At 33.9% G+C, this 12,661-nt stretch overlaps 1 protein-coding gene across 2 annotated transcripts in view; it reads right to left on the bottom strand.

The window, feature by feature from the left end:
* Positions 1-727: 727 nt before the first annotated feature.
* Positions 728-12,661, bottom strand: part of LOC124642980 (homeobox protein OTX1-like) — a 58,937-nt gene continuing 47,003 nt past the window's right edge. For both annotated transcript variants that reach the window (XM_047181807.1, XM_047181806.1), the window contains 3 exons: positions 10,198-10,352; positions 5,591-6,358; positions 728-3,361 (listed from right to left, as the gene is read on the bottom strand). In XM_047181807.1, the coding sequence (XP_047037763.1) occupies positions 3,071-3,361; positions 5,591-6,358; positions 10,198-10,352 (1,214 nt within the window). In that variant the 3' untranslated portion in view covers positions 728-3,070. The remainder of the gene's footprint in view (positions 3,362-5,590; positions 6,359-10,197; positions 10,353-12,661) is intronic.

Here is a 12,661-nt window from a genome sequence, read left to right on the forward strand (position 1 = left end):
GCCAAGAAGCCTTCAATATTCTTTCTAAACTATCAGTCTGGAAACTATTATGTAAAGAAACATTTATGTTTTCGACCCCCATTACTGTTTTTGTTTTGTGGTTCTTCAGATAATTATATTTTTACCTAAATATAATTGCAATGCTTTTGCTTGCCACAAGCGTAGTAAATTGTGATTTCTGAAAATTATCGTTTTGCCTACTTGTCCTTCCTTTTTGCTTGTTTAAGTATCTTATGAAATGTGTGATACTGTAGGCAAATTATTGCACTGATTCAAATAATAGTTATGTTCATTGTCTAGCTAACCAGGCCTACGTACGGTATGATTCAATTTGCATAGAGAAACTTACATCAGTTTTACAAATATGTATCTTATGAGAGGTGCTATAATTGTGACAGATATGTGTGTTTAATTATGTATGTGATTGTCAATGGCAACGTAGCAAATGGATGAACCGACTTGGATGCGTTTTTTTATGAATGCTGGTATTCTAGGGATGATTCTTGGTCCTTGAATATGTTTCATTAAAATCGTCTCAACCGTTTTAAAGTTATTAGCTGTTTTCTTGCGTTTTACTGTGAATGTGTAGCATCTTATAACACGGTTCCTTGTATGAATGATATTATTTACATTATCTACTTGATTTAGTTTTCTGTGTAAGTCTCCTAGGTAATTTGTAGTGACATTAGAAACGTATGGTTTAAACACAAAATGAAACACAAAAACGTGTATTTTATATGCATATATTCGGATTCAATATTTCAATAGCTATCAGTTAATAATTAATACAACTTAACTTAAAAAAAATACACTGACTCTTCATAGAACGGTACAATTACTGTACTTAACTAATTTAGCTATGTCCAAGCTTATTATTTACTATAAATTACAATTTCATTACATTTAAATACTACGACGGGGAGTTTTGTTTTCGACGCTGGTATCACTCAAACATCGATTGTAATAAAAAAATAAAATTAAACTACTCTTGTTTAAAAATAAAATTAAATAAAGAATTTATTCTGTTTTAAAAGTAGAAATATAATACTCTATGATTTTTTCGCCTTTATAGGAGATAAAAATATCGTGATTGGTGGAAAAATAAGACGGTATTCGACGTTATAAATTGTTCTTGTTTACATTTAACGTAATTATCCATTGTTTGAGGTAAAGGCGAATTAACATAGAAGGAAAATAAAATAATATGAACAAAAATATTAAAAGCTTCAATGTTTAAGCAATTCCAATCGCGCGGTACTTGTAGTAGCTAATAAATTCATTAGCCGTTTCATTCCCGCTCAAAACTTTCCCATTTTATTTGTAAAATAATATAAATTAACTAATAATCTCATTAAATTACTCTCGTGATTTCATTGGGCTCGAAAACGCGGTCATCGAGCAATAAACATTTTTAGTATTTAAGCGCCATTTTTGTCGGCAACTGTCATGGATGCCAATCTTTCTCAGCCGCCATCTTCCTTCAGAATTTTTATATCTTTATTATTCGAACAAATAAGTGTTTAAACACCACTTGGTTGTTCCATAAAAGATTTTAAACATAAATTATAGTGTTTTTGTAATTTCAAATGAACTAATTTGCAATTAAAATCAGAGTTAAAACTTTATAAATAAAATCCCGAATCCAAGATGGCGTTGGAAGTTTACTTTCATTGTTTTACGAATTAAATTATTTGTATAACTTATGGCAGGGTTGTCACTGGTCTAAAAAATAATAAAAAATACGATCGCTTAAAACTAGACAATAATAACCCACATATACATTCGTAGCACACACATATACAAAATAAAACTCTTAACGTACAATTTATTTACAATATAACTATGTAGCGTTACTTATATTGAAACGTTTAGGTAACAAAGGATCGTTAAAACAAATTACTCGCTAAAAATAAATAGCTTCTTTAAGGTTTTTAAGATTTTTTATATTATTTTTATAATTAGGTAGCCATTTTGCTAAAAACCTCAGCCAAACAATAAAGTTTGTTGTCTTATTTTTTGTAGAAATTGATGTTTTTCTATTGAAGTGGTTTTAATATAAGTAACGGCATTTTATTTCGTTAATTTAGCGAATTCCGTCACTAAATTTAGCCTAAGTTAACTCGTTTTTTAAATATAATAAGTGATATGATTTTGGGTGGTTTTACACAGGCGCTGGGAAGCAAATAGTTGAAAAAAAAGTTATACATTTCAAAAGTATTTTTTTTCAATGTTTTGCAACGGCAAAAACGAAATGATGATAATTTTTTATTAAAAAAAATGGGAAACCCGTTTTTGGATTAGAATTTATGATAAATTATGTTTTTTTTTTTTAATGAAATGAATATTATTTTTGGCGTTTATAAAATAAGAAAATAATAGGAAAGTCTACAACAACGTGTCTTTCGATCCACACACTTAGGCCTCTTGACAGTTTAGTTTTCGTTGAAAAACATTCGATAGCGTTCTGATGTAAAAAACTTTTTTTAGTATTTTTGTAAATTTTAATTTCAACAAGACTTGAGGTCATATTTAGTTTTAAAAGTCGTTGTTTTTTAGTTCATTGCTTATTTTAAATAATAAATAATTTTGTTTTCTTTTTTATCGTTAAAGATCTCCAAAATATGATGGCAAGTCTTGTTAAAATCTTCGTTTACAATACATAACTCTTTCTACATTTCGAAGTAAATACAGGCGATTTGAAGACAATTTGTGTGTTTTGTCAATGTATAAATAATATGTATACGATTTTATTTGATATGTACTTACATCGTATTTAAGTAAATTTTCAAATTTTATAGTATAAAAGTGGAAAAAAAGTCTCGGAACAGATAAAAAAATGAAAAAATAACAAAAATACGGAAGGAAATAATATGAAAATAAAAAAATATTAAACAAAAAATGATTTTCAATTACACGACAACGTAAATCAAAAACCATTTCCCATTTAAGACTCTGAAAAACAAAAAAAAAACGTAAAAAATAAGTACCAAAAACACACAAAATCTCCACAAGTCGCCCTCACACCTATACAAGTAAATATTTACAAACTACAAACAAAAGACTAGATAAACTAAACCATATTAATGCCGTACTTTTCAGGAGCAAAATAACTATTCCCCGAATTTGAAAAGTTCGTTATTTGCGAGGCCTGAAGCATGCTCAAATGGGGGGAGTTTTGGGACTGGTTTTCTGGGGACTCGGGGCCTGAAGACAGGATGTTGTGGTGGGAGGCCCAGGCTCCTGGAGGGGAGGGGTTGCCGAAGGAGACCTGGTTGTAGAGCTGGTTGCCGTTGGCGGTCAGGTTGTGGCCGTGGTGGCTTCCGTGCGTTTGGTTCACTGATGAACCGTTGAAGTACTCCATCTGTAAAGGGAGTTGGTATTAGATTTTGATCGTAATTTGTTAAAATACAATAAGTAACGCTTGAAAGATAAAAGTTTATGTGACATAGATTATAATATTGGTTTTGCGATTGTATAGTCGTATCAAACTTTCTTCTTCCTCCGAGCCTTTTTCCCAATCATGTTGGGGTCGGCTTCCAGTCTAACCGGATTCAGCTGAGTATCAGTGCTTTACAAGAAGCGACTGCCTATCTGACCTCCTCAACCCAGTTACCCGGGCAACTCAATACCCCTTGGTTAGACTGGTGTCAGACTTACTGGCTTCTGACTACCCGTAACGACTGCCAAGGGTGTTCAACGACAGCCGGGACCTATAGTTTAACGTGCCATCCGAAACAAAGTCGTTGGTGTCTCATATCCACTCAAGCGTCCGAGGTGACAACAGTCACCAAAAAAATTCTTGCCTTAAGCGTCCATGGTGACTACAGTATCCGAACGACATCGTTCAGTTTAAACGTGTACAGCGCTATAGCCAGGTGGTATTAATATAGTTGATTGATACTAGATGGCGCGTTATGAAATTTATCATCCGTGAGTTGTGATTTTTTCTGTGCAATGGCAACATTAAATTTATAAAAAAATATATTGTAGTGACAGTTCGTCGTTTTTGACAAGTGACTTTTTTGTGTGTGGAGCTCTTGACAAAAATGTGGTAAGTTTCTTGTTTTATAACTTATTTAGATTGTTATTTTATATCAAAATAAACGTGAAGAAATTTCCTTTACGAAATATGTATTATTACGACAATTTCAAAACGTTTACATAGTATAATTTAGTTGGAAAAGTTATACGATCACTACACGATCATCGTTTGATACTTTTCTATTGTTTACAGTGTATTCTAATTGGTTATTTTTGTTAAATAAATGCAAAATATACGAGAATCGTTCACTATTAGCACGTTAATGGCCATTTACAAACGAAATACATTGAGATGGGGTCTATAATGATTAAAATGTTAAGACGTTATTCATGATTTTAGTGTTGGTGAGCCGACTCCCCTTGGACTGATCTACTTACAACGTAAATAATGGTTTGTTCACACGGAGCGTTTTATGATCAATTTGGGAATGTTTTGTGGTTTGTAAAAAATGGGGCTTTACTGAGCTTAGGCCCTTGCGCATTATAATGTTTGTTTACTGTTTTTTTTTTTTTTTCAGTTTTACAGTGTCTTTTTTTTACTGTAATACCAATAACCGCTTTCTTTTTTTCTATTTAACATAATTTGTATAATAAAAAAGGATATGTAATAAAATTATATAAAAGTAAACGTTTAATTAAAAAAAAAATTAATAAAAAATTTCATTAAAACAACCTCGTCGTGTGAACTCGCTATTAGCCGGGCGGCCATCTTGGCACATTTTTACGTCGCCCGAGGCCCAGTGACCGCTTGAGAAACACTTAACTTTGTTTATTTTTTCATGACAGAAAACTAAATATTTATATTAAGATATTGGTATCATTTAAAAGAGTATATCCTGTACTAATATAATAAAAAAACATTGTTACCAGTAACCACTATGTTTTTCTTATAAAACTCTGAATAAAAAAAATATACGATATTTTTTTTGATATCCTCAACTTTATACTTTATTATCATCCTATAATATTAATTAAAGTAATTTACTTTTAATCAAATAAAATTTTACGTTATTTTAGCTTTCCGTGAGTATTTTTTATTCGAATCTAGCTATTGTAGTTTTTCAGTAGTAATCGTTTTTGTTGAAAGAGTCTCGCTTGGTCGTAAAAAAGAAATTGACATTTCATGCGCGGACAGGTGGGCCGAGAATCACCGCGCGGCTTGGACGCTTGAGTGGATATATACTTAGAAAGTACATACAAACTTAGAAACTTGTAAAGTTGCATTGGTACATGCCTGATCTGGGATCGAACCCGCGCCCTCATACTTGAGAGGTTGGTCCTTTACCCACTAGGCCACCACGACTTATACGTATCAAACTTTCTATGCCACATAAACTAAAAATTCAATTCAATTTAAACAGCTGGCGGTTCTATTTTTCCTTATTTCATCTCCTAGTAAATCTTGCCCCGGGACATTTAGTTATTCTTTAAACGACATCTGATTATAACCTGCAGCTATTTTAAAGCTATCTAAAATGATAATAAAGTAAACTTTTCGTTTGTTCTGTAACAATGTTCTAAATTGAATGTTATGAAAAATCAAACTCACCTGACTAGGATAATACGGGGAATTATACGCGCTCTGCCCGTAGCCCTGATGATGGTGCGACGTCGAGTAGCTCCGGATATAGTCCGAACTGCCCGGCCAGTGGAAACTGTTGTAACTATCCGGGTGATACACGTTCCCCGGCCCATTGATGCTCTGAGGAGTGATCGGGGGAGAAGGCGTCGTCATGATTGAAGAATTTGACCCCAAAGGCGTCAGATTCCCCGTCAACCGCGAGCTATACTGATCCTTTACCAAGTTGCTACCAAACTTCTCCGTATAATCCAACTTGCTGGCGTAATCCAACCTTTTTGGACTACTATACAGCTCCTGTTTCGGCGTCACACCATAACCATGTATGTTGGACACAGGATCGGAAGGCGACGACTCTTTGCCGCTCAATCTGAGCTCATTAGAATTGTAATGGGTTAAGGATGTTAGGCTATTGTTCTTGTTTAAAGGAGAACTCTCGTAGTTCGATCCTGCTGACTCCTTCTTGCATATCACGTTAATAGGAGGACTGACAGAAGTCGTGGGCGTAATGGGCAGATTCGGTGACGAAGTTGTGATGCTAGAATTCTGTGTTGTAGGTGCATTTGAAGAGCTGGTCAGGGCTTTCGAAGTAGTGATCTTTGTGGAACTGGTGGACGCTTTGATGCTGCTGTTGGAGACAGTAGTCTTCGAACTGGAGGTGGATTTACTGGATATCTGCGTGTTTGTTTGCTGTTGAAGCTGCTGCCGACATTTCGCTCTTCGGTTTTTGAACCAGACCTGTTGGCAAGGAAAGAATGGTTGGTATAAGTGACGGTAACTGTGAGTCAGCGAATGGACTGAACATGATATGGAAAATAAACGGATTAACCGCTGGAAAGTGAGAAGGGTAATCAATGAAAGGTCTAGATATTTACGTAGATAGTATTAAATATATTTATTATTTATTCATATATTTGCGTTTTATTGTCTTAATTACTTTCAAATCACAAACCAAGAAAATAAAAAAAATCTAACATACAATTACTTATAACAACGGTGTTTGGCGTAAATTGCATATTGCCGATATAGGTTTTTGCTCTAAGCAACAAAAACATTTAAACCAACTCAACAAATACTACTGAACCCTACTACTACTACCAACTTCCCGCGTCTACACACTCACTATTTACACAGCACTCATGCGCAGCCACCTCGCGTTCTTACACCGTGCGGATTATAAATGATTTATTATAAGTACCTACTTAAAAGTAAACGTGATTTTCGCACTTTGTTATAAGTATTTGTAAGTAAACGTGAGTTTTGAACTATTGGTAAGGGTGTTTTCTAAATGGTCCTTTTTTGGTTTGTGTAAATTGTAGGATGAAGGTGTTAGTTGTTTTTTTAGGTAACAGCTGGTTGCAGTTTTGGTGGAAAATTCATTGTTTTAGATTTGTTTGTAGCACATAAATCTCATGAGTATCAAAGATTCTTTGTAAATAAGCGTTGTGTTTATAAAATTAACCAAATAATCAGTTAATCACAGATAACAATAAGTTTCAGGTATATTTGTAACAATATTTTCAGTCCTATATAAAGACAACCATAAAATGATATTGACTGTCGATTATTTCATTCTTTCAATTGCTTTGTATGTTAAGTTTATGAACAAAAAAAGGATCTGAAACATAGCATCGTAATTTTTCAGTTTCATCAAAGATTTAGATTTCTATCTATCTCCAATTTTAAGAGTTCTAATCATCATCATATTGATGCCCTTATCCTAATATTATTTGAGGTCTGTGCAGTATGTTTTCTCCTTACGTACTCTTCTGTTAACCGTCATCTCACAAGTTACATTTTTTCTAGCTACCTATACCAATTTTAGAGTTCTCATTTGTAATATGTAACATCACACTACGCAACAGTAAGTTAAGCATTAACTTAGTGCAGTTCTCACAAATAGAGGGCAGATCGTGCTTACCCAAGTAAACTACGGATTACCGCCCTCGTCTAATAATGAGTTAATAAAGTTTTTTATATAAAAACTAACCAAATGTAGACAGATGTTATACTCATATTGTTAGCTAGAATGTATACAAGGTTTTATAGGTCTTTTATGACCGTGAATTTGGTAGCCATTAATATTGTAAAAGTAAGTTTGGTTGTGTGTATGTTACGCTTGCATGTAAAGGCTACTGAACGGGTTTTGATGAAACTTGGCAGGAATACAGCTTATACAGCTAGTTAGCAAAATCAGTCAATCTGTATTACATAGATAGGTATGTATATAACACAGAACCAATATACATTGGATTTTTTTTAAATGGTGCAGGTTGTAGTTAGCAGGCAGTTAGCAGTTAAAATCGCGGTCAAATGTTTTTTTTTTTGATAACATATTAATTTAGTTCCTAGAAATTAAAATTATTAAATAGCCCCCGTGAGCATTTAAGACACACTGAGTACTGACTTCGTTCCGGACCTATTCATAGGTTTAAGTCAGGAATAGGTTTCTTATTTTGATCACCCATTCCTATCACTTTCAAACAACTCAGCATCGGCACTACATTGATTGTCAAGACACCCGTCGGCTAAACGACAGTCGCTTAACTATACGCCTAGCCGGCACATTAGCTAGCGAATAAACAGATCACCCTGTGTTAAGCTCCCTTTATGTGATAAAGGCCCTATCAGACAGTTGCATCTAAACGTCCCAATTATAATGTTTGAACTTTAATATCTGTAGGGACATTTGTAATGGTTAGTCTTTTACGGTATTATATGGGAGTTAATTGATGATGGTTATAGAGATAAAAATAATGAAGATTTTGGCGAATGGTACTGTGTTTAATTGAAATGGTTACTTCCAGATTCCCAATACTCTATTATTTTTGTTTTTATGTCTATTTGAATGCCAATGAAATATAAATCGCTCAATGTAAAAAAAACTCTGACGGATCGAGAACTTCCTTCTTTTTATGAAGTCGGCTAAAAAAGTCTTGAACTTAACTGGATTTGAATTCGGAAAAACTTGACTAAACAAATGTAGAGTAACCCAAGACCTTACTTGCTGTAAAATCTTATACTTAAGTACTTGATTGTTTTACAAAGTAACTCATTGTGAGCAAGGTTCATTGACCTTTAGCGAAACAATAGCATAGTACTTATGTGAGTATACGTACTGCATTTTATATACCGGTTTGCCACCGTTGGACAGAAAATATAAGATATACGACGTGGAGAACAAAATGACTAGCGGAGATGCCATAACGGAGAATCTCCTAAGAAAGTAGCGCGACAACATGCGGGTGTTCGGGGGACGAGGAACGTTACTGTCTCCGCCCTTATACGCCTTCTTTGGACCCGCCCATTATTTGAAATACCAAAAATCGTTGACAGATGTCTCAAAGAACCAGAACCCCTAGTTAATTCACTCGTAACTGATCGTTTCGGTCATACCTACTCGTACGAATTTGACCTGCATTATGGCATCTCCGCTCATTTTTTCTTACTCTGTGGTGCCAAAAAGAAAAAACAGTTATATGGCAAAATTAACGTTCCAATTTTAACACGATCATAATTTTTCAAAATTCACACCCCGTTCACAAAACATTCCATTTTCGAATTCTCGATTTCACCGCCATGTTTATTACAATCCTTAAAAGCTTCGTAAGTACTCGACAACAGCCGTCGACGCAAAACAATCGAATCATTCGATTTTCAAATTTGGAACGTAATTCGATTGGTAGCGCTAATGCTCTATCCGTGTTGGTATAAATTGAACGTTTGAACGAATTAGAAATCAGTCGAGCGTTGGCTCCCGTCTACGGAGGCCGAGGTTGTAATAAGTTCATTTTTTAATGGCGGTTTGGGTGGCTCACATTATGATGGATTATTCACGTATTAGATGCGCTATCTAGAGTTAATTGAAACTTAATAATCTACGGCTTTTCTCCGCTTGCTTGATAAGACTGATGGTAATTTTATAATGTATTAACTAGATTATGATTTTGAGTAAGTTTTTGTTGCATAAGCCTGATGGAATGTTGATTTAGTGGTTAAATATGAAAATTTTGTATAGAATTACGTGTCTTATGTATTGTTAGTGAAGGTTAAGGCCTTGAATTAAAGAATGTGAAGGTAAAATGGATAACCTCATTACTTTAACATTACACAAAGGTAGCCAAAGAATCTCATACTATTGAGGCCCAAGTTCACCGACAACACATAGTCAGTTTTCCTAAAACAAGTATTTACTATGAATTTTCACATTTAATTTTCAAAGTACAGTTGTTTTAAAGAAAACCAATATTTATGTTATTGGTGAAAATGGGCCTGAGTGTGTGTTTTAAATCAGTTTGATTTAAAGACTATCAGTTTCTCCACTCATACTAGAGCTTTAGGTAGATTTTTTATGTTACAACCATCCCTTAGTACAATCGACCCCGTCTACACTTGATAAAAAATAACTTATTTTAAACCGAATTGTAAAAGAAAAGATTCTCAGTTTGACCTGAATCTATGTATGTCATGTTTAGCTGTACCGATTTTGGCGCGATTTCTAGCATAGTATTTCATAAGAAGTCGTACATAAGAGCAGATTTTATCTATTATTGAAATAAATAAGTTTCCATCCATACCTGCACTCTACTCTCAGGAAGGTTAATCTTCAGTGCCACCTCCTCTCTCATGAAGATGTCAGGGTACCGCGTCTTGCCGAACAACGCTTCGAGCACGTCGAGCTGCGCACGAGTGAATGTTGTCCGCTCTCGCCTCTGTTTGCGCGGGTTCACGCCTGTGAACAAGGAAATTCCTTTATATTAGTATGGTCTGGGTTAAGGAATGAACAAGTACTTAACAAGTACTGAACAAGCAACTAAGTAATTAACAAGGTGAAGAGTTTGTTTGTAAGTTTCTTTGACGGTAAATTGTTAGGTAGGGCGTTTACCACAGAAAGCTACAGCCTATTTTTTCCAGGTGCGCAAAGAAGATCCTATAAGTTTGCTATGCGTGACATAATTTTTTTTTGGCTAACTTCAAATCGTTAGAATTATTTGACGGGATATTTAATAACAGGTTTCCTTTAGATTTTTATTCTGTAAGTATGCCAAATATTGTCAATTTTGTTGAATTAGCCGGACAGCTATACATATTATATCAAATCATTTCCAAATCCAATTAAACGAAATATTTTTCGAACTAATTAAGTATTTGATTACGAACACTTTTGCGGTTACCCAAGAAAATTTTGATTTTCTAACAGTCAAATAGAAACATAAAAATCGTAAAACTAGAGGTGTAAAACTAAAATATGGCGACAGGCATAAATAATAAAGAGATATGGTACTAAAATATTTGATAGATCGCCGGAATGTCGAAGATTGCCTATCTATAATAATCAAATAAATTACAATAAAGTGGAGTGTCATCCCAATAGATATTTAGCGAACTATAATACACTCGTGTTTTCTTTTTTATTGAGGAAATTCCTTGGGCATGCTTTCCGAAACACAATTTGTTTACCCAAGCATGCTCACCAACTTTTATCAAAGGTTATCGGGGTGCCTAGGTAAAATGGGTTTAGGCAAATAGGCAGTAGCTCCATGTAAAACACTTGTACTCAGCTGCATCCGGTTAGACTGGAAGCCGATCCCAACATAGTTGGAAAAAGGTTAGGCAGATTAATTGTAAAGTAGGCTGCCTCATATCTTGGGATATATAAATTGACCCAGCGTTTCTCAAGTTAGAACATCATAAACAGTCAAACAAAAATGATAGCACACATTTTAAAACTTTTACGACCGATATTAATTTTATGACAAATCTTCTAAATTCTGATATTAAACAGTATTAAGTTATGCAACAAAACAAATTATTTATGCTACATTTTATGTCTTTAACGATATCAATAAAAAGTTCTAAAACTTTTCTAGCTATTTGTATTCATAGATTTGAACTTTAGTGATGTGTTTGCTACTGGATTTTTTTAATCTGTGATATACAGTTTGACATTTTTATAAATGAGAATATTTTAATGACGAATAAAATTAGACTTAGTCCCTTTATGTAGAAGAAAATATTAGGAGCGAAGGTTTTATGTATACTAATATATATATGTAGAAGAAAGATTTTATTGTTTGTATGTTTGATTGCATTTTTGACTAATTTGAATAATTCTTTCACTATTAGAAAACTACATTATCTGCACTGAACATAGGCTATGTTTTATCCGGGTACGGGAAAAAGTATTTAAAGATGATATTAATATTTTTGCTGTCTCTGTATGGTTATTACATTGCTTTAGTATAATGTGTTTTAATTGCAATGATAAGACTCTATCCATTTCCATAACACAATAAACTAAGACAACTAATAGAGTTATCAACAATAACCTTCAATCAGAAAATCATAAATTACTAAAGATATCAATTAAAAATCATTATGAAGCGATAAAAATCACTATCTACAACTTATCGCTTATAATAATCGTATCGATCTTTTAGTCGATAATCGCGTCCCATCTCTATGGCCACTGGTTTTTCCGTTTCCCATGAATATTAATTAAAATATGACAATAATTGTTCCACTCATCGTATCTTAATAAAATAAAACGGGTTTTAAAAAGCTTTTTAAATATTCTATCAATCAACTCTCTTGAGTTTATGGCGTGAATAAATAAAGTATGGGAATAATATTTAACGTCATGCCTCAGAAATGTATTTAATTATTAAGTAAGGACATTAAGTTTATGGTAAAACTCTCGCTTTGTGAATTTATAAGTTTGTATGTAATGTCTCAGTGTATCTTGGACATCAAGGACCGTGTTTCGAAGGGCACGTTAAACTATAGGTCCCGGCAGTCGGCAGGTTTGGCAGTCGTTACGGGTAGTCAGAAGCCAGGCAGTCTGGCAACCAGTCTTACCAGTAACTGGGCTGAGGTGGTCAGATAGGTAGTCGCTTCTTGTAAAGCACTGGTACTCTACTCAGCTGCATCCGGTTAGACTGGAAGCCGACCCTAACATAGTTGGGATCAGGCTAGGCGATTGATGATGGTATGTACACTCGCTTTTAGGAGTCATAAACATTCTTTGTGCATTTGAACTAT

Source organism: Helicoverpa zea, chromosome 26 (assembly GCF_022581195.2).
Source record: "Helicoverpa zea isolate HzStark_Cry1AcR chromosome 26, ilHelZeax1.1, whole genome shotgun sequence".
Taxonomy (NCBI): domain Eukaryota; kingdom Metazoa; phylum Arthropoda; class Insecta; order Lepidoptera; family Noctuidae; genus Helicoverpa; species Helicoverpa zea.